Consider the following 26,971-nt stretch of genomic DNA (forward strand, 5'->3'; position numbering starts at 1 on the left):
AGGGCTGACGACCCGCAGAGTTTTGGCTGGAAGTTCTGACTGGAGTGCCTCCAGGAATGTCCATATTACCCCACCTTGGTTCTTCTGATCCCCCACAGCTGAACCCTCCAAGAGCAAACCATGATGCCCTCATTAGCTAGTCACAGGCATAGGGAAAGAGCGAGAGGCCAGAGCTGCTGCTTAGGGCCCTGGCCTCACTTACAGAGCCAGTGACTGGGGAAGTCATGCTCAACGTGGGTAGTGTAGGTATGAGTGCCCTGACCCTAAAGCTGGAGAAGGAAATAACAGAAAATGAAGTAGCTTTCCTCAAGTGCTTGCTGTGTCCCAAGCACTATTTTAAGCACCTTACAATGTATTAATCTTTTCATTCTCGTCACAACTATAAGAGGTTAAGTAGTCATATCTACAATTTTTAGGTAGGAAACTGAGGCAAGGAGAACTTAAGCAAGTTGCCCAAAGTCACCCAACTAGCAGATGGCAGGGCCAGGATTCGATCCCAGCAAGTCTGGCTTCAGAGTCCTGAGTCTCTGTCTGGGACTGCCTCATTCTGCTTATTACTGTCCCCTCACCGCCCTGCCTTCCCACAGATGCTGATGAGTGTGTGATGTTCGGGTCTGGGCTCTGCCAGAACGGCCGGTGCCTCAACACGGTTCCTGGCTACATCTGCCTGTGCAATCCTGGCTACCACTATGATGCCGCCCGCAGGAAGTGTGAGGGTGAGGACACACTCTGCCCCTCCCCATCCCCAGGGGCACCGCTGAGTGCTCACCCAGCCCTGCCAGCCAGCCCCTTTCTTGCTGGGAGTCCCCCTCCTGGGGACAGATGCCAGCTGCAGCAGGCAGGTCTGAGGTGAGGGGAGCTGTGGGGATGTCAGGAACTGGACGTGGGGACCTGTGAGGAGAGTATCCTTGGGGAGGGGCCTGAGGCTGGGCTGCAGCAGGGGAGGGGGAGAAGGGTGCTACCTCTTCGATGTCAGTTACAAGCAAATTCCTTTTGATGAAGGTAGACCACGGGCAGGCTGCCTCGGCAGTGCCCACACATTCCTCCCGTCTTCCTGCCACCACAGATCACAATGAGTGCCAGGACATGGCGTGTGAGAACGGCGAGTGTGTGAACACGGAAGGCTCCTTCCACTGCTTCTGCAGCCCTCCCCTCACCCTGGACCGCAGCCAGCAGCGCTGCGTGAACAGCACCAGCAGCATGGGTCCGTGGGCCTGGGGTGGGGGGCAGCCGGGGCGCTGCGCCTGGACAGGGGGCTCACATGTCTCTGTCTGTGCCACCAGAGGACCTGCCTGACCACGACATCCACATGGACATCTGCTGGAAAAAAGTCACCAACTATGTGTGCAGCCAACCCCTGCACGGGCGCCGCACCACCTACACGGAATGCTGCTGCCAGGACGGCGAGGCCTGGAGCCAGCAGTGTGCTCTGTGCCCCCCCAGGAGCTCTGGTGAGAGGGGTGGCCAGGCGAGTGGAGCGGGGCAGACGCCTGCAGAGTTGGGCTGGGCCTCAGGGTCGAGAATGCCCTCACCTTGGAAGGAGGGGATATAGACAGGAGTGAGTATCAGAGTAGTGCCCCTGTCCTCAGTCTTGTTTGGGGATCAAGTGGGGCAGGCGGTAGGGTGAGCTGGGGACAGCTGCCCTGCCAGGGACTCTCGGAGGGCACCAGTCCCACATGCTCCCTCTCCCTGGGGCACTGGGCCAGGGGATAGCACACCAGGCTTTAGTTACCAGGAGTTGGGCCCAGCTTGCTCTCCCTCCTCCCTGACAGAGGTCTATGCTCAGCTGTGCAACGTGGCCCGGATTGAAGCAGAGCGGGAAGCTGGGGTCCACTTCCGGCCAGGCTATGAGTATGGCCCTGGGCCCGATGACCTGCACTACGGCCTCTATGGCCCAGATGGGGCCCCCTTCTACAACTACCTGGGCCCTGAGGACACCGTCCCTGAGCCGCCCTTCCCGAACACAGCCAGCCGCGCAGGGGACCACGCACCAGGCCTAGAGTCTCCCCTGCAGCCCTCGGAACTGCAGCCCCACTACGTGGCCAGCCATCCAGGTCTGTGTTGCTGCAAAAATAGGGAAGAGGTGGGCACCAAAGTTGTTTCACTTCCGTCTCCTCCACCTGCTAATCGCTGCCAGCAGGGTGAGGACAGGAAAGGGGAAAGATGCACCAAGCCCTCTCATGGGTCACTGCAGATACAACTCCAAATGCCCAAGTCAGACCCCAACAACTCCCCCAGATAAACTAGCACGGGGGACACAGAGGTACAGGACACCACTGCCCACCCTCAGAAGCTGCCCTGTGGCAGGAAGTTGAGAGTGAAAGCGGACAGAGAGAGCAGGTACACTCTGGTACTGTCCATTTCTTCTCCCTCTCCACTTTGAGTATGCAGAATAACCTGCTCTGCAAGTTCAAACTTGTGGCCTGAAATGTTAATTAAGGATCTCTAATCACTTTAAAGGCCCTGTGTGGTGACTTGGTTTGTAAGTGACAATGACCCCAGCATTTAGTATGTGTATTCTTTTTTTCTTCTTCTTCTTCTTGACAGAGACAGAGAGAGAGTCAGAGAGAGGAACAAACAGACAGGAAGGGAGATAAAAAGCATCAATTCTTTTTTTTTTTTTTTTGTATTTTTCCGAAGCTGGAAACGGGGAGGCAGTCAGACAGACTCCCGCATGCACCCGACCGGGATCCACCCGGCATGCCCACCAGGGGGCGATGCTCTGCCCATCTTGGGGCATTGCTCTGCCGCAATCAGAGCCATTCCAGCGCCTGAGGCAGAAGCCACAGAGCCATCCTCAGTGCCCGGGGAAACCTTGCTCCAGTGGAGCCCTGGTTGCAGGAGGGGAAGAGAGAGACAGAGAGGAAGGAGAGGGGGAGGGGTGGAGAAGCAGATGGGCGCTTCTCCTGTGTGCCCTGGCCGGGAATCGAACCCAGGACTCCTACATGCCAGGCCGACGCTCTACCACTGAGCCAACCGGCCAGGGCCAAAAGCATCAATTCTTTATTGCAGTATCTTAGTTGTTTTTTGCTTGCTTTCTCATATGTGCCTTGACCAGGGGGCTACAGCAGGGTGACTCCTTGCTCAAGCCAGAACCTTGGGCTTCAAGCCAGCAACCTCTGGGCTCAAGCCAGCAACCATGGGGTCAAGTTTATAATCCCACGCTCAAGCTAGCGACCCCATACTCAAGCCAGCAACCTTGGGGTTTTGAACCTGGGTCTTCCATGTCCCAGTCCAATGCTCTATCCACTGCTCCACCACCTGATCAGGCAGGACTTGGATTCAAATAAGGAAGTTAGGCCTGGAGCCTGCAATTACTGGCCATAGGCACAGCTACCTTGGCAGACTGATAAAGACTGCACTGGGGTCAGGAATGGGGTCTTTTCCAGGGGTGGGAGTTGCTTAGAGAGACGAGGGTTTGGCAGATCTGGTAGTTTTGCTTTGTGTTGAGTGAGGGTAACCCACTTTTGCTGCCAATTGCCTCCCAGAAAAAAAAAAAAAAAAGTAAAGTTTTTACCAAACATTCTCCCATCAACCACAAAACCAAAATTATATAGACACCCCACTGCTGAGGAGCCCTGGCACTGTGAAAGCAGTGAATCCCAGCTTTCTCAGGGGCCTCATTTAAAGGTCTAACCCACCTAAAATGACTCATTTTAAAAAGAATATTGCCTTTTGTTTTAGCATCTTTCTGTATGAGTTTTATAACCCTCCCCCTAACCCCAGGAATTCAACTGGGGCAAACCTTTGTAGTGGACCCTGGTGAGGGTCCAGGGGGTGCAGGCCCCAGCTTTCTTCTGACTTCCTCCCACCAGAACACCAGGCCGGCTTCGAAGGGCTTCAGGCAGAGGAGTGCGGCATCCTGAACGGCTGTGAGAATGGCCGCTGTGTGCGCGTGCGGGAGGGCTACACCTGTGACTGCTTTGAGGGCTTCCAGTTGGACATGGCCCACATGGCCTGCGTGGGTAAGTTTCGCATCAGTGGGAACGCCTGGGAAGCAGACTGGCCCTGATGGCTGTGTGTGGAAAAGCCAGGCTGACCCATTGTCTGCTTTATGGGTGCATGACCAAGCAGGATTGCTGGGATATCCACTGCTGCCCCTGATGAGGGCACCCAGCACCAGGTCGGGTGGTAAGAAAGCTCTGAAAGGTCAAATGCTTTGTTAGGAAAGCCCTTTCCATGGAGGTGTCTAGACAGAAAAAAAAAAAGGCCAGGACAAGTCTGATCACTCTCCTGGGCACAGTATAGGCTCCCTACCGTCAGCTTTGTGTCCTTAGTTTAGGGCAGTTACTTCAGCCTCTGGCTGCCATACCTAGGATTCCACTCCAGGCCAGGGCCAGGGCTTAGCGACCAGAAGCAAGAGGCCAGAGGGCATTCAGCTCCCACCAGCTCTCTCCTGCTTTCCTTTCTCTTAGATGTGAACGAGTGTGATGACTTGAATGGGCCTGCTGCGCTCTGTGCCCATGGGCACTGCGAGAACACGGAGGGCTCCTACCGCTGCCACTGTTCCCCAGGTTATGTGGCCGAGGCGGGGCCCCCCCACTGCACTGCCAAGGAGTAGCAGTGAGAGGTCAGTGTGGGCAGGTACCCAGAAATGGGCCTCAGGCAGGGGGCCTCGAGGACGCTTCCTAGCTGGGAAGACAACATGAAGACATCAGGCAGGAGGCCCTGTAGCCCCACTCCCAGCCAGCCTTGCCTTCTTTTCATCTCGCCCAGCTTAGGTTTGGGCTGTGAGCTCGTCACTGCCGCCATGCCCTTGCTTGGCTCAGACACCACCAAATGCTTTAATGCTTCAGCCACTGGCCATGAGACCCAGTCTGCCATCTGTCCTGACCTTGCTATGGGGTGCTTACCAAAGGATAGCCCTCATTCTCCCCCTCAAGCTGTGCAAACACGCAAGGTCCTTCGGCCTCACACTGCAGACACCCTCTTCCAGCCGTGATCCACCTATCATCCTGATGATTCTAAAACTGGGTCAGAGGCTACATCTGTCCTCAAATGGTCTTTCAGAATCTATGGAGCAAAAAAGGAACTGGAGAACGTTTGGGGAGCGACTCCAAAACCTCCTCCCGAGAACCATCACTGCCACTTGGCCAGTCTGGTCTAGACCAGGGTTTGCCACGTCATCTTGTGGCCACTTCTGAGGCCCTGGGAGGGGAAGAAGATCCCCTCATCTCAGAGAAGCAAAACTAATACTAGCTTGCTGAGGGTAAGAAACACAAATGAAGAGGAGCAAGGAGCCTGAGAAAGCATGAGGGCCATTATTAAAAATATGGGAAATTGATTGGGGGGGGGGGGCAGCCAGGGCTTTATACAAGTCTAAAGAAAATATTCAGTATCTTTGAGTAATTAAACATTCAGAATATATCCAGTGGTAGCTCCTCCGCAACAAGGGCTGCTGCAAGACAGGGGGCCTGTCCCTGAAGACCTGTACTAACGACATACTTCTTACAGGAAATAAACTTCTCCTGAGCTCTTCTTTTGTGGACACCAGTTTGATGTGCTAAAAATAAAGAGGTCTATTTTCTAGCTTGTGAAGTACAGGGTAATCTTGTTTTAGAAGCAAAATTCCTATGTTGTTTCACCTCTCTCCTCAGAAACCTCTGCCCTCTTCCTTCATAAAATGGCTGGCTGGCATTCCTCCGAGTTTACAAGCAGAGGCCCACTCCAGCCTTGGCTAGAGGGGAATTTAGAACCACCGCGGAAAGAAATGTAGACCTGGGCTTTTCTGTTTCACATGAAACCAAATTTCTTCACCGTGCTGGCTAAGGCTAAATATTAAAAAGGAGGCTGTGCCTAACCCTCGCCAGCTCTGCCAATAGCCTATGGTTGGGCTCCAATGGGAAAAGGTTCTTTCCTCTTCTAAGACAAGAAAAGCTCTGACTTTTTTTTTCTGATGAACAGCAATGTAAATGAACAAGGCTCCCTGTGCCTGGAGACAAGGAAATGAATGCTATTTTCTTAATTTAATCTGTCCTGTCCTACCTGCTGCTCTGATTGTCAGCCATCACATAACTTATTGAATGTTTGCTATGTGCTAGGCAGTGTGGAGTGCTATACACGTTTCATTTATTCATCCAACAATCCTCTTTAGTACTTTTATTCCCAACTTAGACATAAGGAAATGGAAACACACCGTTCAATTTGCTCTAGGTCACTATACTAGTTGTTTTCAGCATATAGTTCTTAAACTTATGAAAATATTCTGACCTTAATTTTTTTTTTTAGAGGAACAGAGATAGTGAGACAGACTCCCCACATGTGCCCTGACCAGGATCCACCTGGCAATCCTGTCTTGGGCCAATGCTTGAATCAACTGAGCCGGAGGCTGACACACTTGGACCAACTGAGTTATCCTCAGCACCTGGGGCTGATGCTAGGACCAACTGAGCCACTGGCTGTGATAGAGGAAGAGGGAAGGGGGGATGGAGGGAGAGAGAAGCAGATGGTCACTTCTCCTGTGTGCGCTGACCAGGAATTGAACCCAGAATGTCCATACGCTGGACTGATGCTCTATCCACTGAGCCAAACAGCCATGGCCATGACCTTCATTCATAATAAAAGAAATACAAGTTACACCACATGGAGACACTTTGTCAGTTAGCAAGCATCTGGAGAAAGAGGCACTCCATACATAGCTGACAGCTGCATAAATTGATATAACTTCTAAAGAGGATATGGAAATGTTTTTCAAAATTATAAAAGCACTTACTCTTTGAATCAGTAATTCCACTTGTAGAAATTTAATCTTCAGCTATAGTCTCACCAAATGTGAAATGGTGTATGTTAAGAGGTTATTATAGCATTACTTGTAATAGCAAAAGACTAGAAACAATTCATTGCTATGGAGCCTTTAAAAGAAAAAGTGACTCTAAATGCCTTGTTAAGATATCCAAAATAACTCTTCAGTATTTTTAGCAGAAATGCAGAAAAATAAATTCTTACAAAATTGTTGCAAGTGCTAGAGGAACAGTCAAGGAAGGATATTAAGCCCCAAATCAGGTAACTTCAGGAGACTGCTGGTGAACCGAAGCTCTACATATCTGAATGAGAACATCAAGTCTAAGGAAGGTGTGGTTGTCCAGGTCAGTCTGCAGTCAGCACCTTCCACGTCTCACCTAAGTACCTCTTATTAGTGGAAGGTAAAGCAGACCTCTACTGGGAAGATATCCAAAATAGATGGAGGGGGAAAGGAGGGTTGTATAACAAAGTGTAACACATGCTGCTATTTGTCTAAAGGGGAAAGAAAATTGGATATCTTCTAACTCCACCTTCCACCCTGTATTTCAGAGAATGTCTTACCACTCCTCAATATACTCTGCTGGCACTGTGCTTTCTTAAATGCTGTCCTCATTATCCGTTCCTAACCTTTGCTGCCTTCCTGCTTGCCCTTCCAGAGATATGTCATGCATATGCACATTTTCCATGTATTAAAAACACAAACAGCATACTATGCATGCTGTTCTACACTTGGCTTTTTTCACTTCATACTTGCACATAGAGCTGTCTCATTCTGCTTTATAAATGTATACTATTCCATTGAATGGATAAAACATAATTTATTTAATCAGTCTCCTACTGGTGGACATTTCCATTGTTTCCTATCTTTTACTATTAAAACTGCTATAATGAATATTCTTGTGCAAATGTTATTTTATATCTATGGGATTATATCTGTGGGCTAAATTCTTAAGAGACAATGGTAAATTGTGGGGAGGATGACAGGGTGGATGGGTACAGGACTGGGACACTTTTCATTGTATCCCCTTTTGTGTCTCTTGGAATTTTGTACCATATGTATTGCCTATTCAAAAAAATAAAATATTTTTAAATACAGCTGCTGGCCATAGACTGTTTAAATGTTCCTTTTATTTCTATATTTACCTGACTATATTTTACAATTAAAGCCAACATATAACAAAAGACCAAAAGAATAAGGTTCAATTCTCAGAAGAGAAAATAAAGCATCTTCTTGGACACCTACTTTAGTAGTCCTTCCTAATCTCTTACTTCTGAACCTGTATTCTCCTAACATGAAAGAAACGAAGGGTGGTTAGACACCTATAGTTTCCATTCTACTAGTCACTGTCAGTCATACAACTAAAGCATTATTCCATATCAAGGTAATATGTATACATTGACCAAGAGGACCCCTCTTTGGACCCAACATAAAGCAGAGCCAGGGCTTCTCTGCCTGTGGTTCCTGCCCTGTTCTGCTAAAACAAAGGTGGCACTCACTAGCTTGCATATACAGTTCAGTAACATCAATTCCACAACAAACAGGGTCTTGATAGCCTCCTCTTGAAAGGGAGGCAAAAAGAAAAAAAAAAATCCTCCAATTGATACTAGAAGAGTATAAAGTCTTCCCAAACAAATCTGCAGTGAGCAAAATTTGTGGAAATGTCTGGCTTTTCTTGCCTGCCAGGAAGCATCTGGTCAGATAGTGCCTGCAAAAGATCTCAAACCTGTTTCACAGTTTACTGTTTATTCCAAGCAAACTGCCAACTGTCTATCACCTTGACACTATCATTTCCCCATGTCCTGTGTTCTTAAAATGTCTGCCATCACCCACCTCCAGTGGAAACTTCTCATTACTTCAGGTTCCCCCATCAAGTCTGTGGTGTAACATAAGGTGATTTCTCCCAAATCCACCCTTTCCAAACACAAAATTCCATTTCCCCATTAACAGTAGGTACTTCACACGCAGGCATTCCAAGGGACCCTGTTCCTTCCTAATTGATCACAATTGGATGGTACATTTAGCTACTAAAACTATTATGCTGATGCTCACTATGAGTTTTTAAATCATCAAATCAATAACCCACAAAAATATTCTGGAAGAATATTCCTAACACTTAAAGTGCAGCAAAATATCTTTTTGAGGAGGACAAAAAGGCTGAGCCTGAACTGAACATTATTAGGCTGTTACTGCCGGCAAAACAGACGCTTCCACGGTGGATTGGTTTATATCTCCTTCCATGAAAATCTACTAAGAAATCTGCTCAGGTTTCCGAGTGCCTCCTTCTTTCCTCTCCGTATGCACTGTATCCACATGAGGTTTGTTTTCTCTAAGTCCTAGAGTTTCCAGAGTTAAAATGTAAACATCTAGGTTTCTATCTCAGATCCTTTGTCTCTGAACTCTTTCCATTTTTTTAATGGCAAATTTTTTTACTGAACAACCTTAATTTTAATCCAGTCTAGAAATGTTCTAGTCCAATCCAGAAATACAAGTTTCTGCCATAGTAAACTTTTAGGCTCTTGAGAAAAAAGACAGGTTTAACTACCTTTTTCTTCCAGAATCAAGTCGGTTGTGGTTCCCCCATCATTAGCTTTCATAAATCATGTCATGGTGGTGGTCTTTTCGTCTTTTTTTTTTAGTTGTCTGTCCATGCGGTTCTGGCTCCCCTAGCAGTCATATACTTACCGTAACTATACTGCTCACAAAAATTAGGGGATATTTCAAAATGAATATGAAGTGATAAAAAAAAAAGCATTTTTTAAAATTAAACATCAGAAAAGCAAATGACAAGTCAAAGAAAGTTATTCAATAATGCAAATGAGATGCAAAACCAACTTTTATTTCATTAGTGAAAATGCACTATACAAAAGGCTGGAAGTACTGGAGTATCTGCACATTCCCTGATCCCCTAATTTTTGCGAGCAGTGTATTTCTAGCTCTATAGCCTATCTAAATGCATACCCAAAACAAGTACTTTAAAATTCATTAGAACCTGTGGCTTAAAACACTTTTCCTTCAGTGATCCTAAGTAAGGTTTCCAGGTATAACAAGTAGATAGGATGCCCAGTTAAATTTAAATTTCAGATAAATCATATTTAGTATAAGTGCGTTTCATGCAATATTTGGGACACACTTATACTAAAATTATCTACCTGAAATTCACATTTAACTGGCATCCTGCATTTTATCTGGTAATCCCACCTAAAAGAAGATCCCTAATTACAGTATCCACTATCTATTCTAACAAAGGGACCAGTTCCTGCTATACATAAGACCGAAACAGTTTACACCATAATGTAAATGAAGCAACATATCCTTAAAAGATTGAGTCAGTAAAGGACCACAGAATCTTGAAATGTCTGTGGGAGTTTAGAGGTTATTTTTCAAGTGATTCAGTTTTCAGTAGGTGTTAGGTCCGTTTTCTGAGTGATGGGCTTTTGGTTTTGTGAACCCAGAAGATTCCTGAGTGTGAGAAAAAGTCTTATCAACTGGGAAGCAGAGCATGAGCAGCAGAAAAAATAAGGACAAATCAACTAGCACATTTAGGAAGGGTGAGATGAAAACGAGAACATTTCATCTGCCTTTCTCGTCGTCTCTGGCCTACTGATGAGTGTTCAAGCTTCCTAATCTGTGACTCTACTCCAAAACACAAGTAACAAGGATTTTCTTTAAAATGAAGCTTTTATACATAACTATACACTTTTGTAAAGCAGTTCTGAAGGCCAGAAAAGTAACTCAAATTCTGGACTCTTGGAGACTCTACAGATTATACTGGGTTTCAACTAGTTATTAAATTTTAGGTAACAAGATCTAGAGCCTTGGCCTTAGAATTGTGCAGGAGAAACTAAGTCAGGAGTAAAAGCTTCACATTCTGAGAATAATAGTGGCAAAACACAACATTCCTAAATTGTGGGAAATAAAATTAATGGAGGTACATGATAGGAAGAAAACCACCAAAATCCTACTAATCCCAGGTTCTTCTAATTGGTACCAATGGTAGCAATCTCTGGGTCACCTGTCATCTAATCAAAGTTTGACAGAGAAGGATGACCCACAGGAGCAGCCTTGCTGCGCTTGAGGATTGTTCAACACTTGAAATGAGCTTCGGATCAGTTCTTGGCTGAAGTCCACCTGGGCCCCTTTCACGAAGGCCAAGCTATCAGAGTCAACCACCACTCTTGCCCCACCCTGTTCAAATACCCTGAAAAAAAAAAAGAAGAAAAACATTAATATCATAAACACCAAAAATATGACACCCTCTGGGCCCTGACGTGAGAGGTGCACATCCTGAGTTATCTGAAATAGAGGAAGCATTCCTTACCTCCAAAAGGTGCTGATTTTGAGGCAAAAAGAGTCAACAGAATGAATACTGGTAAATGTTTAAGAGAGATTTAGGCCTGGGATCTAGTCCATCCTAATTCTATCAACTACCCTATGGATCCAGGCAGGCAAACTTTCCTCCTATAACTTAGTTACTGTGAATCAAGACAACAAATCCTCGCTGTATCCCCAATGTGAGAGAAGGGTGGTGTTAAGCATCCTAGCAAACCTTTTAAATTTGGAATAAAAGTGCACCTTAACCTGGAGACATTCTGATCCCTCCCGCACATTCTCTGAGCATCCACCCCTTCCTCCTTGCCTGTCGTCGGGGTTGATAACTGTATCCAGTGAAAATCTGTACTGGAATCCGGAGCAACCACCTCCCTCCACCTCCAGCCTGAGGAATTCTGACCCTTGAGTGATTTCCAGAAGCCTCTGAAATGCAGGAAGAGGGGATCAGGAATGCCAGGCAAGGAGAGGAAGAAGGAGGAGAAAAGGAAGGTCCCTGCACTTCCGACTCCAGTCCGGGCACCGCTGACCCGCTTACCTGGACGCAGCTGTCCGTGAGGTGAATCTGCCCTTCGCCAACCTCAGCGCTGGAGGACGAAACGTCCCGATGCACCCGGGGTCCGGCGTAGGCCGCGAGGAGCCTGTCGCGCGCAAAGGAGAATGAGCCCAGGAGAAGAGGGGGCACCTGGTGACTCCCCACCTGGACGGCCTCACGCCAAACCTGACGACCATCCATCCACCTGCACTGCCTCAGGCCAAACCTGACGAACTCCAACAGGACAGCCTCACGCCACACCCTCACCTCTCCCGCGAACCTTAGTTTCCACTTATTTATGGAAGGCGCAAAACCTAACACACTTCCCAAGTGCCCTCTAGGCCTGGTACCTGTTCCTCCACCACGGGGCGACCGCCCTCAGCGCCGCCGAAGTTAGGGATAAACCCCTGGCGGCCGCCATCTTCCCCCTCAAACCCCACCCCTCGCGTCGCCCCAATCCCCTTTTCCTCGTGAGCCTCGGGAGGCGGGACCCACAGAGACCCCGCCTCCAAGCACGCCTATAGGGTGGTGAGAGAAGGAGAGGGATTTTATTGGCTAGAAATGCTCCCACTGCGGAAACGAGGGCGCAGCAACAAAACCAAGAGCTGAAGAGAGAGGCGGGGCCCGAGATGTATCTCAGCCCGCGGCGGGGCAGTGAAGTGACCATGGTGGGCGGAGACCGACAAGCTCCGGAGGCGGGACGAGGGCAGGACTCGGCCTTGTTTACTGGTTCCGGTCGCCTGACTGAGCCCTCCCCGACCCCGCCCCGGCAGGTTTATTTTGTGACTGCTGCGGCAACTTCTTTCTTCCTTGCTCTTGGAAGTTCCTTAGCAGCGATGCGTTTCTCGGCCGCCGCGTTCCTGCTCCTGGCGCTCAGCGCCTACGCCCTGGCGGAGCCCGTGCATTTCAAGGACTGCGGTGAGCCCCGGACCAGCCTGAGGTTCCCGCGCTCTCGGTGGGAGTCTCCGCCGGAACCTGGCGCTGAGACCCCGAGCTAGGTTGGGCGGGCCTCGTCGGTGGCCAGGCTCAGCCTTGGACCCCCGTGGGTGGGCTCGGGTAGGGGTGAAGGTGCCGGCTTTGAGGAAACTCTACAGTTCACAGACTTTTCCTCTGCCCGTGGAAAGAGTGTGTGGTGGTCTCTGGACATTCCTGGGGATGGATGGACATTTTGCTAAAGTTTACTAAAGTGTGTAGGGCAGACAACCGAAGGTCCATAGGCAGCGCGGGGGGTGAGAGGTGCGACGCAGAACTTTCATTTTTGCCTTGTATGTTGGATGACCTCTCATCCCACTCTGTTTGTTTTTTCTTTTAATTTACCTTTTGCTGCCAAGTGAAAAGTCATTTCTCTTTTTCATGATTCTTTCCGTTAGTGTGTCCCTTGGGCTATGGAATTTATGACCCCTCTTATCTATATAACTCGTGTTTGTGATCGCAGCCGGTGACACATAACCCCCTGTTGCCGCTATGGTTGGAATCTTTGTTGGGAAGTACCAGGGGTGGGGTGTAGAAATTGTGAGGTCGTTCAGTCAAGTCTGTAGAATTAACTGTTCGAATCAAACTTTTTTGAAGTGAAGACATTTAATGATAAATGAAAGAGGCGTGAAACTGATTTTTCTAAAATTTACAAGCTGGAAGCAAACTTGGAGATCATGTAGTCAGTCATGGAATTCCTCAAATGTTAGGAAACTTGCCCAAAGTCACACAGCAGAATTTTGCTCCTTTTTATCCAGTTTACAAGTAATAGTAAGTGCACAATAAATATATTTGTTGAAAAAGTAAATGAGGGAATAAATACTCTTTCCACTATGTCATCAAAATTCATATTGGCCTGACCAGGTGGTGGCACAGTGGATAGAGCGTTGGACTGGGAGATGGAGGACCCAGGTTTGAAACCCCGAGGTCACCGGCTTGAGTGTGGGGTCATAGACATGACCCCAAGGTCACTGGCTTGAGCAAGGTGTCACTCACTCTGCTGTAACCCCCCCTTGTCAAGGCACAAATGAGAAAGTAGTCAATGAACAGTTAAGGTGCCACAATGAAGAATTGATGCTTCTCATCTCTCCCTTTCTGTCTGTCTGTCCCTATCTGTCCCTCTCTCTGTCTCTCTCTCTGTGTCACACACACAAAAAATTCATATTGAAGCAAAAGCAAAGTTGGGGTCCAGGGGACAGATTAAGGAATAAAGATGGCTGGCCTGTTAATACCTAACAAACGCTGTTCCACAGATGGAGACTGGCACTTGAAAGGTGCTATTATCACCTCAAGTTACCACCTTTCCCTTCATTAAATTTAGTGGCCAACATTTGGATAAAGACAGTGTATTAACTCACTCAGCCCTCACAATCTGTTTTACAGATGAGGAAACAGGCACATAGAGTACCTTGCCCAAGCTCTCAGCTAATAAACAGTAGGAAACTAGTGAGTGATTTTGAGCCACTTTGGGTGTCAGTGGAAACATTAAAAAAAAAAAAGAAAGAAACTAAATCTAGCAGACATTGTTCTATTCATTTGAAAAAGCAGGTGTACACCTGTGGCAAGAACTCTTTTGGGCCTGACCTGTGGTGGAGCAGTGGATTAAGCGTCAACCTGGAATGCTGAGGTCGCCGGTTCGAAACCCTGCACTTGTCTGGTCAAGGCACATATGGGAGTTGATGTTTCCTGCTCCCCCCCCCCTTTCTCTCTCTTTCTCTCTCTCTCATTCTCTCCTCTCTAAAAAAAAATGAATAAATAACAAGATTGATTTATTTTTTAAAAAACTTTGGATAAGGAGGGCTTCAGTTAACAGATTTCCAATTTACTTTTGAGTTGGGAAATGCAATGTAAAAACTTCAGTGCCCACATCAAAAGTTTTTTGAGTTCCGGTATACACCCCCTTTTTGCTGGAGTGGCATTGCCTCAAGTGAGAAATAGGGCCAAGCAAACTAGTTTTGCAATTTCTGGAGGTTAGGATTGAGGAGTTTGTTCTATTGACATTGGAAGTCCAAGAACCTCTTGTCAGCCGAAAAAACTGGATGAAGGAGCTACAAGTACTACCCTTGACTCATTTCCTTCTAGATCAGGTGACCCAACCTTGAAAAAAAGCAGGTAGAAGCCAGATGTGGAAACTTGAGCATAAGCACTGGTTTTCAGTAGGTTGTTGGTTAAAGTTCTGGATTTTTTTTCGTCTCCATGGAAGATAGAACAGAGTGGAACAGAGTGCTTAGAGAAGAGAATTCTTGAGTATATAGTTTGAGAACTTTGCCATGATGGAGAAGTAAGCCGGGCATAAGTGAGTACAAGGTGTTTAAAGAGCTCGCTGGAGCAGTGTTGGTCAGTAAGATGAACCTGTTCTCCCAAGAGCAGTTGCACGCTTGAAAAGCACAGGGCATCCACCAGAGCTTCTCTGTTCATGTCCTGTAGGAGGGAGCTGGCTTAGTGACTACAAAGCACATAACGTGCTCTCAACCTTTCAGTTCCTTTTTATCTTCAGATGGGTCCTATTTTTGAAACAGAATCCATTCTATCAGCTGGATCTGTAATTTCTACCCAAAAAGTATATTTGATATGGGAGACCCACCTTGTGTGTCCAAAGCAAACATTATAGCCAACCCAGGAGCAGCTATTCCAGATTAAATTTATGGACTGAATCCTGGTATGGTGACAATAGAAGTGAACATTTATATCGTAACCCCCCCTTATCCACAGGAAATACATTCTAAGACACCCCCCCAGTGGATTCCTAAAACTGTGAAAGTACTGAAGCCTATATACTGTGTGTCCGTAAAGTCATGGTGCACTTTTGACCGGTCACAGGAAAGCAACAAAAGACGATAGAATTGTGAAATCTGCACCAAATAAAAGGAAAACCCTCCCAGTTTCTGTAGGATGATGCGGCAGCATGTGCACATGTGCAGATGATGACGTGATACCGTGTATACAATGGAGCAGCCCACAGCCATGCCAGTCGAGATGTGGACGGTACAGAGGAAAGTTCAGTGTGTTCTGTGGCTCGCTAAATTCGAATCCGTGACCAAAGTGCAATATGAATATCGGCGCGTTTATAACAGAGCGCCACCACGTAGGAATAACATTACTCGGTGGGATAAGCAGTTGAAGGAAACCGGCAGTTTGGTGGAGAAACCCCGTTCTGGTAGGCCACAGTCAGTGACGAGTCTGTAGAGGCTATACGGGATAGCTACCTAAGGAGCCCTAAAAAATCTGTGCATGAGCCCACATCGAACTGCACTGAATAGGTATGAAACTGGGAGAGTTTCCCTTTTATTTGGTGCAGATTTCACATTTCTATCGTCTTTTGTTGCTTTCCTGTGACCGGTCAAAAGTGCACCATGACTTTACGGACACACTGTAATACTATTTTTCCTGTACATACATACCTTTTCACGTAGAGGAAGCACTTTACGGCTTCTCTTTGGCATATCTGAAGTGCCAGAATTGCTACTCTTCTTTGGGACCATTATTAAAGTAGGATTACTTGAACATAAGCATTGTAATGCTGGAACAGTCAACTACTAAATGCATTGCTGGACAAAGGAGTGAGTCATGTCCTGGGCGGGATTGAGTGGGATGGTGCAAGATTCATCACGCTCACAATTTAAAACTTAAGAATTATTTATTTCTGGAATTGTCCATTTAATCTGTTTGGACCACAGTTGACCATAGGTAACTAAAACCACAGAAAGGGAAAACCACAGAGAAGGGGGCTACTGTGTAGCATTACTATGTTCAAAGCATTTGGAACTATATGTGTGTTAGCTCATCTACATTATGAAATAGGTGCTATTATTATCCCCAGAGAGGGCAAGTATCTTGCCTTGAGGTTACATAGAAAGTATGAAGCCAGTGAGATTTCCAGCCTAGGCATCAGGTCTCAGAGCCCTCCTCTCACCAGCGATGGCTGAGTTGCAGAGCTTAAGCCTACCCTGTTACAGGTAGTGCTAACCAGCAGTTCACTTGCATTCTCTCTCATCCACTTGTCCAGTGTCAGGGGCCTGGATGAGATACGGGGATTAATAAGATTTGTATTTAACCTTCTTTGGTCAAGCATTTTTCGTGAACAAAAAGCACTTTTGTCCTGTTTTGGGCTGAAAGAAGAAAAAAAAAGAAAATAGGGGGGGAGGCTGGTGGGGTAGCTCCGTTGATTAGAGTGTCCCCAATATGCCAAGGTTTCAGGTTTGATCCCCAGCCAGGGCACATATAAGAATCAACCAATGAATACATAAATAAGTGGAACAAGTTGTTATTTTTCTCTCTCCCTCCCCTCCTTCTCTCTAAAACCAATAAATAAATTAAAAAGAAAAGAAGGCCCTGGCCGGTTGGCTCAGCGGTAGCGCGTCGGCCTGGCGTGCAGGAGTCCCGGGTTCGATTCCCAGCCAGGGCACACAGGAGAGGCGCCCATTTGCTTCTCCACCCCTCCCCCTCTCCTTCCTCTCTGTCTCTCTCTTCCCCTCCCGCAGCGAGGCTCCATTGGAGCAAAGATGGCCCGGGCGCTGGGGATGGCTCTGTGGCCTCTGCCTCAGGCGCTAGAATGGCTCTGGACGCAACAGAGTGACGCCCCAGAGGGGCAAAGCATCGTCCCCTGGTGGGCATGCCAGGTGGATCCCGGTTGGGCGCATGCGGGAGTCTGTCTGACTGCCTCCCCATTTCCAGCTTCGGAAAAATGAAAGAAAAAAAAAAAAAAGAAAGTTGAAAAAAAAAAGAAAGAAAGGACACACACTCTGCTTCAAAGATACTTATTTTGAAGAACATAGGTGTCCAAAGTGGAGTATACATATACTCCATATATATATTGCCGATGAGTACTTAAAGTTGTTCTCATTGGTGAGGTATACTATGCTTGGAGACCACTAATTTGGAGAGGTATCAGGACAGGATTGGAAGATGGTGGCAGAGAACAGTTTGGGAGCAGCCCGTGTCAAGATTCCAAATGGAGATAAGTGCTGGGACTTGAGCCATCACTTGTACGATATGTTTGCTGCTTTAAAATCCTGTGTGTGGGTGAAAGGGGAGGGGGGTGAGAATGATTTTCCATGGTGAAGCCCTCTCGGGTTACAGATTAGGGGAACTGGCTGTGTTTTAATTCTCTCATCAAATATGAACGGTTTCCTGGAGACCACTGATGGTCAGGAGAAAGAGCTCACCGTAATTGGGAGAGCGCAGTGTCTTTCCACTAGGTAGGGACAACCTATTTGAACTCAACTTTTCTTCTTTTACAGGTTCCGGGGTTGGAGTTATAAAGGAAGTGAATGTGATCCCATGCCCTGTTCAGCCCTGCCATCTGCAGAAAGGACAGTCATACACTGTCAATGTCACCTTCACCAGTTGTGAGTAAATGTGGCTCTTTGAAATTATCTTAAAGCATAACATCAATCTCGAGTATTGGAATGAGCATGGAAATGCGGAGCAGGGGAACTGCAGTCAAGAAATCTGTGCCTTCCCTTCCAACCTGTGTAAAGCTAGGATTCACTATACCCTTACACAGCTGCTTCTTTTTTTTTTTTTCTTTTTTCAGAGACAAGAGAGTTAGAAGGATAGATAGGGACAGACAGACAGGAACAGAAAGAGAGAGATGAGAAGCATCAATCATCAGTTTTTCGTTGTGACACCTTAGTTGTTCATTGATTGCTTTCTCACATGTGCCTTGACTGCAGGCCTTCAGCAGACCAAGTAACCCCTTGCTCGAGCCAGCGACCTTGGGCTCAAGCTGGTGAGCTTTGCTCAAACCAGATGAGCTCACACTCAAGCTGGCAACCTCGGGGTCTTGAATCTGGGTCCTCCGCATCCCAGTCCAACGCTCTATCCACTGCGCCACCGCCTGGTCAGGCTTAGACAGCTTCTTATACAGAGTTCCCACAGCCTGTTTTGCTAGCATCCAGACTCCCTTTAAGCAAAAGAGAGACGTCCATGTGTTCACAGGTGAGAGAGGACAACTGGGCTTCTCTATGTCCTCTTTTGCACTATATTGCACAATAGGCTTTTGTGGAATGTCAGCTCTGCTTAGCTACAAACTGCAGAGTATCAGTATAGACCCCAGTTCTGTAGACCTTGGAACTCCTCCAAAATACTATTTTAAGCACTATACCTTCCAGCTACTAAGTCTGTATTCTGCCTCAAAGTATAAGAGCAGTTAATACTTAGCCCCTTAAGGATTAGGGAATTCACTGGGGATCCAAGAAGCAATCAGGAAATCTCAGAACTTTCTTCAACTTGAAGAAATATTATTAGGACTTGTTGGTTTCTGATACTACATTCATTACCTTCAGATTTCCAGGAATCTAGACAAATACAAAGTCTTTATTTCTGGAAAGGGCATCTATCTTGATCCTCTTGTCGCGACCCACAGGTTGAGAACCGCTGTCTTAGAGTGCCCTTTCCTTTTCCACAACGGCTGAAGAAAGTGTCTCCCTGGCTGAGCTGAAGGAGCAGAGCAGACCAGACCAGCAGGAGCAGAGCAGAGCCACTTAGCAGAGCGGGGCCTGGCCCCAGGGCTGCCTCATAGCCATGCTGTATACACTTGAGCTATTTTGTTCTGAATAAAGTTTCCTTCTTCACTGCTCCCCCCAAAAAAGAAATCTCAAAGTTCCTGTCATCTCTTGTTCCTTTTTATTTTATTTTTTTTATTTACATTTTTAAAAATATATTTATTTTACTGATTTTAGAAAGAGGAAGGGAGAGAACAAGAGAGACAAGAACTTCAGTCTGTTCTGTATGTGCCCTGAGCAGGTATCGAATCAGCAACCTCTGTGCTTCAGGATGATGCTCTAACCAACTGAGCTATCCAGCCAGGGCTTTTTTCTACATTTCTAAAAAAATCACTGATTGCCTTTAGAGAGAGAGCAGCATGCATCAGTCTGTTATCCTACTTATTTATGCATTCATTGGTCGATTCTTGTATGTGCCCATCTGACCAGGGATCGAACCCACAACTTTGGCATATCAAAACGACATTCTAACCAACTGAGCTACCCGGTCAGTGTGCATCCCTGGCTCTTAAGCCTAAAGATAGCTCTAAGTACTAGAGTTGTTTTCTCTACTGGATGATACCCTGGTCTCATTGTTCCTGCTAAAAAGAAGTACTTTCTAAACAAAAATAATTGTCAACCCAGGCAGAAAGAAACAGAGCCCATCACTTCTCGGCTTTTTGGCTAAGATCAAGTATAGTATCTGTTCTTACCAATTTATTTTTATTTATAATCATAAGTTTGTTTGTTTTTGAGACAGAGAAAAAAAGAAGCATCAACTCTTTGTTCTACTTAGTTGTGCAGCTATTGATTGTTTCTCATACGCACCCTAACCTGGGCTTGAACGACATCAAGCCGGCGACCCTAGGCTTTAACCTGCAACCCTAGGATTGAACCTCAGTGCTTCAGGACAATGCCCTATCCACTGTGCCACCAGTTTAATATCTAGGGCTGTTCTTACCAGTTTAATATCTGATACATCTTTTTTTTTATTATTTATTTATTCATTTTAGAGAGGAGAGGGAGAGAGAGAGACAGAGAGAGACAGAGAGAGAGGAGAGACAGAGAGAGAAGAGCGGGGGAGGAGCTGGAAGCATCAACTCCTATATGTGCCTTGACCAGGCAAGCCCAGGGTTTCAAACCGGCAACCTCAGCATTTCCAGGTCGACGCTTTATCCACTGCGCCACCACAGGTCAGGCCCCTGATACATCTTCTAGTACATTAAATGGATTTTTTTTGGAGCAGGGAGATGGAATAGGAGCTTGTTCCACCCACTCCGTGCATCAGCCCGGTATCGCAGTACCTCCGGGAACGGTGCACACACACCAAAACCAGAGCCAATACTTCAGATCTCCAGAGTAACCTAACGGCTCCTAACTCCGGTTACCCCAATTTTATTATATTTATTCTTCCTCCTGCCCATCTCGTCATATGGTGGGTAGAACTTAGCAAGAAAATTACCTCTTTCTAATCTTGACCAGTTTATAAAGGCTTACCTCTTTCTCTACTGTCACAGTCCATGGCATGTCTGTGTAGACTCGTTCCTTCTTTCCACAGTGCCTAGTACTTCCTTTGTAATTTCTCGTGGAATCCTTTGTGCCAGAGTATTTGAGAATTCAGAGACCAGTCTCGTAAAATTCTTAAAGATACACAATATACTCTGACAGAAGCCAACATAAATAGTAAAAGAAAGTGTATGGCCAAATTTCAGTCACTTTATTGAAAGAAGTTATTTATCCAAGTAGGTCTGATTCTCCTGAAAAACTATAAAATGTGGCAAAGAGCCCGGGCTGGGTAGCTCAGTTGGTTAGAGCATTGTCCTGAAATGCCAAAAATGCAGGTTTGAGCCCCAGTCAGGGCACACACAAGAATCAACCAATGTGTGTGTAAATAAGTGGAACAACAAATCATGTTTCTCTCCCTTCTTTTCTCTCTAAAATCAATCAGTAAATTTTAAAAAAATTTTAAGGCAGTAAAGAGCAAGGTAGGGTTAAGAGCAAAGAAAACAACCCCACTGATACTGTTTTTTTGCATAATTCAGTAATTTTTCAAATTTTGGAGTGCATGCCTGCTCTGCAGCATTCACAGAGGTACAAAGCAGAACTACAAAGAGAAACAGACCCTAGGAATTAAAGGTACAGACTCATGATTTGCCGTCATAGCAATGCTGTTGTTTGAGATATATCAGGTTTTTATTTAGAGTTTGGAAATAGGCTATTTCCTTCCCTCTCTGAGTCTCTTTGTCTTTTCCCCTTAGATACTCAGTCTCAAGGAAGCAAAGCCGTGGTGCATGGCATCGTGATGGGCGCCGCGGTTCCCTTTCCTATTCCTGAGCCCGATGGTTGTAAGAGTGGAGTCAGCTGCCCCATAGAAGAAAACAAGACCTACAACTACGTGACTAAACTCCCAGTGAAGAGTGAATACCCCCCGGTGAGTGGCGCTGGAGACCTGGGACTAGATTAGGTCTCTGAGGTGGGGGCAGGAGCCCTTCATCTCTGCGGGCAAGGAGCCTGAGGGAAGGAGATAAGTTAGCCTTCTAGGAGTCAGGATGTCCAGCAAATAGTTTTTAGTGTCCCTTTGTTCTTTGTATGTTGCCCAATGGTTAGCCATTTTTATATGCATTTCACTGGAGTCTCATGACCACCCTTTGTAGAGGGCATATTATCCCCTTTTTACAGATAAAGAAATTTGAGCTTCCAATATTATGCAATATGAGCAGAGTCCACCCTGCTAAGAAATAGTACAGCCTAGACTCAGAGGTGGGTCTTGTGACTCCAAAACAGTGTTAAAGGATTTTAGCCAGATATCAGATGGTTTGATTTGTCATAGTATTGTCATCAGGAAATCATGGTTTCTCCATTACTCTGTTAACAACAGAGCAGTAGCTTGTTAGCTCCAGAGCAGAGAGGTCGCTTTCTCCACTCTTTTTTCTCCCTTTCACCCCACTCTGACCCCACCTTTGCCCCTGACTCACCCTGCTACACCTGCTTTTTAATTATTATTACTGATTTTAGAGAGAGTGAGAGAGAAATATCAATCTGCTTTTCCACTTATTTATGCCTTCATTGGTTGATTCTTGTATGTGCCCTGAGCAGGGATCAAATCTGCAACCTTGGCATATCGGAACATCACTCTAACCAACCCAGCCAGGGTTACCTACTTCTTTTTCTACCAAACATTTATGGGATAGAGCCTGCTGGAATGAGCCTGTATTAAAAATATAAATCTTGATAAGAAGGAGAAAGTAAAGGAATTACTTTTTTCCAATCAAATAGAACCTAGGAGCAGTCTGGCCATTTATTTTCTAGAAATGACAAGTACTTAAAAAACATTGTGAAGAGTCTCTAATGTAGAGAGTCTGCATTTAAGGGATGTCAGACGCCCTAAAGGTCAGGGACAGGTTTGTAGATTAATTTGCAGAGTAGCCATATAATCATGGGTGTTCAGAGCCTCGGTTACATATGCAGAGTGTCTAGATAGGCCCTGATACATGGTAGGCACTCTATATATGGTAGTTATTTATTAAGTAAATTATAGTACATTTGAAAAACAGCTTAAACTATGTTAATTGAGCACTAAGTGAAGCAGTAGTTAATGTGTATTTGTCTTGAAAAACTTATAAAACAAGGTTCATTAAGCCTGGGTATCACTATCACTCAAATATTGTCTTGTAAAGAAACAGTTGAACCTGACGAGTTGTGGCATTTTTGATAGAGCATCAACCTGGGACACTGAGGTACCAGGTTTGAAATCCTGTGGTCGCCAGCTTGAGTGTCGGCTCATCTAGCTCTAGCACAGGGTCGCTGGCTTGAGCGTGGGATCATCAGCATGATCCCATGGTTGCTAGTTTGAGCCCAGAGATTGCTGGCTTGAAACCCAAGGTCGCTGGCTTGAGCAAGGGGTCACAGGCTCGACTGGAGTCACCAAGTCAAGGCACATACAATAAAGCAATCAATGAACAACTAAAGTGCCACAACTACAAGTCGATGCTTCTCATCTCTCTTCTTCCTGTCTGTCTCTGTCTCTCTCTAAAAAAAACAAAATAATAAACAAATATAAATAAAAATAAAAAACACAGGAAGAATTAGGTAGTTTGTGACAATGTGAGGTCCCAGGTTCATTTTTCCCAATTCTTTTCTCTTTCTCCAGATAAAACTGGTGGTGCAGTGGGAACTTCGGGATGACAAAAACCAAAGTCTCTTCTGCTGGGAAATCCCAGTGCAGCTTGAAAACTAGAGCCATTTGGTGCCAGTGTGTCCGTCTGGGGAGTAGAGACACGGGCAGGGGAAGGGAGGAGAAATCAAGTCTAAACTAAATCAGTGCCATAAGATGAAAGGAATTTCTAGACTGCTGTTTTATGCCTCTCAGCCTCCAACCACATCTAAGACCCTGTTTCCTGGGAGCCCAGAACTGCTGCCCTTGTAATATCTTTTGTAAAAGGGTTGAAGGAAAGAAGAGAGAGACTGTAGGGATGGATTTAATTGTCTTCAGTGTTTTTTCCTGTTGGAATAAAGAGGGTCCAGCCAGACAGGACCCAAATGAGGCTGCTTAGGGATATTGAATAACTTGCCCTGGGGTTCTTGGCCCTTGAAGCTAGTGGAGGACAGGTTCCAAACCACATTCCTCTACCTGGGATATTACATTCCCAAGTGCCTCATTGAGTGCAGTGCATCTGGCCAGCAAGCCTGCTGACTCGACAGTACGTTCGGCTCAGCCGCTTCAACAATGCTCTCCAGCATTTCAGTGGAGGGGGAGGTGGTCTGTGACAGAATTCAACTCTGGGTGACTGGTTCTCATGTCTCCTTTTCTGTCTTAGGCGGTTTTCATTAAATGCAATACTTGATTAGCAGATGTTTGTTTTTTGTTTTGTTTTGTTTTGAACTTCAAGTTGTGACTTCTTTACACACCTGGAAATGTCCCTTTGCATAAATAAAAACTTGGCAGTCTTCTGCATTTGTGCTTAGGTCAGGTGCTACTTTCAGAGTATATCCCCCAGATCCATGCAAGGTAGATACCCAGTCCCATGGTCCCAGAGTACAGCAAAGACATGACTCTTTCAGAAACTGCTTTTTCGCCCTGGCGTGTGGATGTGCTGGGTTTGATTCCTGGTCATGTCACAGCAGAAGCGACCATCTGCTTCTCCATCCCTTTCCCCCTTTCTCTTTCCATCCCACAGCGATGGCTTGATTGGTTCCAGCGCATCAGCCCCAGGCACTGAGGATGGCTCTGTGGAGCCTGCCTCAAGTGCTAAAAATAGCTCGGTTGCGAGCAAGGTCCTAGATGTGCAGAGTTTCTGCCCCAAACGGGATCCTGGATGGATCATGACCTGGATGCATGCGTGAGTCTATCTCCCCTTTCTGCCCTGTTAGACCTTACCTATATATATGAAATGACCTTGTTTTGCTTTATTGCGCAGAATCTTATACCACCAAGCATGCTTGAAATAAGCAGTGAAAGCAAACATTACCTAATTGATAATAACATCTGAAAAGTCGAGGAAACTGAATTGAGGTGGGGGAGGGGTGCAAGGTTACAAGTTGTCCTGAAGCATAGTAGTTTTAATAGTTTTTCTTCTGCCACAAGGAAAGCCTAGAAGCTTAAAAATGAAATGTGAGCCTGACTGGTGGTGGCACAGTAGATGGAGCATCAGCCTGGCATACTGAGTCCCAGGTTCAAAACTCTAAGGTCACTGGCTTGAGCACGGCTCATCCAGCTTGAGTGAGGGGTCACTGGCTTGAGCAAGGGATCATCAACATGACCCCATGGTTGCTGGCTTTAGCCCAACATCGATGGCTTGAATAAGGGGTCATTGGCTCAGCTGGAGCCCCCCAGTCGAGGCACGTATGAGGAGCAATCAATGAACAACTAGAGTGACACAACTATAAGTTGATGCTTCTCATCTCTCTCCCTTCCTGTCTGTCTGTCTGTCTTGCTAAAAAAAAAAAGTGAAGTTTTAAGTAATGGCTAATTAATTATATCTTGGAATTTCCTGCTTTTGAAGTACAAGTATAATCATGGGGCATATATTTTGCTACCTGATTTAATCACTTATACTGTCAATCAGCTTTTAGCTGTCACAGGGATTACAATCTTATTCACAAGTGAGCTGGGTAATATGGACCTTGAAAGGCTTATCTGTTTTTTGGTTAGGGTGTTTATACAGCAAATAAGTCATTTGATCCAGGTCTTTTCATCCTGCTAAGTTCACCAATCTTGGATTTCTTTGGCTTGTGAGTTTTCCACCACCAGGGGACAGCCGTGGATTGGGAATAAAGTTATGAACAGGCCAAGATTTACTAGCTAACTCCTGGAGCCATTCCACCTCTGTACTTTTTATTTCTTCCTCTCCTCATTTGGAGGAGAGGAAGGGAGGCAGAGAGAGAAGCATCAAATCCTTATTCCACTTAGTTGTGCACCCATTGATTGCTTCTCATACGTGCCCTGATCAGGGCTCAAACCAGAGCCCCCAGGATTAAGCGGCAGACCTTGATACTCCAAGACAACACTCTACCCACTGCACCACTGGCCAGGGCCCAACCACTGGACTCTAGCTGAGAACGTTTATGTATCCCATCACATTGTGTCTGGAGGACAGATTACTCTTATCTCCCTATGATGGGCCCTAGATATATCAGACTTGTATGAATTCCTTCACCAATTAATAGGACTGGAGAGGTGCTATATTTAAATCCTTCAACCTCTCCGGTGCTTCAGTTTCCTTCGCTATTAAACAGGGATAGTAACAGTAGGGCTCAGGATTAAATGAGATGATGCATGAAAAACATTTAGAAAGACCCCTGGCACATAGCATCACTTCAGTAAATGTTAGCAATTATTCTAGGAGACATCGTTCTTCATCTGGAAACATCAAAAAAATCAAAATTCAACCTGGTGTGTGGTATGTCGCCTCAGAAAAATGAGGCTACCCTCTGTGCAGAACTGCCTGAGGTGCCTGGAAGAGCTCCGCTCCGCTCGCTCCTTGTCCCCAGGGACACCTCATGTCGTTGAGCTCCTCTGAGGCTAACAGCGGCCTGCTCTGCATTTCCTACATCTGCCCTCATATGTGAAATGAAGAAAAATGGTTCAGCTAGCATGTACTCTTCAGTCAGAGCCGAAAGGTAACGCCGCAGCTTCTTTTCTGGCCAATGTGAGGCTCGCTGGAGCCTGCAGCAGTGAGCTAGTTAGGGCTCCTGCGGGGGGATTAGTTTGAAAGGTCACTTTCTGTACACTTTCACAGCCCCCCTCCCCAGTCATTAGAACAATGAGAAGCGCCAGATCTTAGGCTGTATAAAAAAGGTCATGTTCTTTCCTCCAACAGTCTCATACTTTTCTAGTCCACTGAGCCGGCCATGGAGGCTTAGACATATTTCTTGCATGAATTCCAGACTCTAGTCACTATTTATAAAGAAAAATCATGAGCGGTACCCCCATTTGCAGAGTAAAGGGAATACAGTACCTAGTATACCCAGTTTGGTAGAGGGCTAGGTGGGAGGCCTGGCATTTAGGCTAATAAAAAGCAAAAAGCATGGAGTAATTTCCAATCCTCTTTGATTCAAAATCTTAGTTGACTTTTTAAAAGAAACAGGTTGATCTTAATTATGCTTTGCAAAGGTTGATAAAACAGTCTGTTCTCTGAGAACACCCACGGATGTAGGAAGGGTAGCTTGACATAGGTGAGGTTGAGGCCAAAGGTAGATGACCTGGAAGTAGCCATTCACATCAGATAATCAGCAAAGCAGATGTTGCTTACATGACTGGGTTGGTATGAGGACAGGGTTGGGGTGCATGGCAAGAGCGTTGACATAGTGGAAAGGGTTCTGTGTGAGAAACGTCACCATGGTGATAGTCACCTGAACAACTGGTGGTTTTTTGTTTGTTTTATTTTTGTTTTTTTCCCCGAGGGCCCTTTG

General features: G+C 46.0%; 3 protein-coding genes and 2 pseudogenes across 4 annotated transcripts in view; 4 read left to right on the top strand and 1 right to left on the bottom strand.

Moving 5' to 3' along the window:
- LTBP2 (latent transforming growth factor beta binding protein 2) overlaps window positions 1–8,971 on the top strand; it is a 100,575-nt gene extending 91,604 nt beyond the window's left edge. For both annotated transcript variants that reach the window (XM_066277658.1, XM_066277659.1), the window contains 6 exons: window positions 588–716; window positions 1,067–1,204; window positions 1,284–1,451; window positions 1,773–2,054; window positions 3,816–3,965; window positions 4,416–8,971. In XM_066277658.1, the coding sequence (XP_066133755.1) occupies window positions 588–716; window positions 1,067–1,204; window positions 1,284–1,451; window positions 1,773–2,054; window positions 3,816–3,965; window positions 4,416–4,561 (1,013 nt within the window). In that variant the 3' untranslated portion in view covers window positions 4,562–8,971. The remainder of the gene's footprint in view (window positions 1–587; window positions 717–1,066; window positions 1,205–1,283; window positions 1,452–1,772; window positions 2,055–3,815; window positions 3,966–4,415) is intronic.
- A 586-nt stretch (window positions 8,972–9,557) lies between these two features.
- Window positions 9,558–12,050, bottom strand: ISCA2 (iron-sulfur cluster assembly 2). The gene is made up of 4 exons (XM_066277660.1): window positions 11,954–12,050; window positions 11,607–11,709; window positions 11,379–11,494; window positions 9,558–10,940 (listed from the first exon to the last, which is right to left on the bottom strand). The coding sequence occupies exons 1-4, from the start codon at window positions 12,022–12,024 to the stop codon at window positions 10,766–10,768; spliced, it is 465 nt and encodes a 154-aa protein (XP_066133757.1). The 5' UTR covers window positions 12,025–12,050; the 3' UTR covers window positions 9,558–10,765.
- Window positions 12,051–12,342: 292 nt separating this feature from the next.
- NPC2 (NPC intracellular cholesterol transporter 2) lies at window positions 12,343–23,910 on the top strand. The gene is made up of 4 exons (XM_066273590.1): window positions 12,343–12,521; window positions 17,816–17,923; window positions 21,319–21,491; window positions 23,211–23,910. The coding sequence occupies exons 1-4, from the start codon at window positions 12,440–12,442 to the stop codon at window positions 23,295–23,297; spliced, it is 450 nt and encodes a 149-aa protein (XP_066129687.1). The 5' UTR covers window positions 12,343–12,439; the 3' UTR covers window positions 23,298–23,910.
- On the top strand, window positions 19,725–19,869 carry LOC136336805 (U2 spliceosomal RNA; annotated as a pseudogene).
- Window positions 20,268–20,386, top strand: LOC136336814 (U2 spliceosomal RNA; annotated as a pseudogene).
- Window positions 23,911–26,971: the final 3,061 nt, after the last annotated feature.

This window comes from Saccopteryx bilineata, chromosome 4 (genome assembly GCF_036850765.1).
Source record: "Saccopteryx bilineata isolate mSacBil1 chromosome 4, mSacBil1_pri_phased_curated, whole genome shotgun sequence".
Lineage (NCBI taxonomy): Eukaryota > Metazoa > Chordata > Mammalia > Chiroptera > Emballonuridae > Saccopteryx > Saccopteryx bilineata.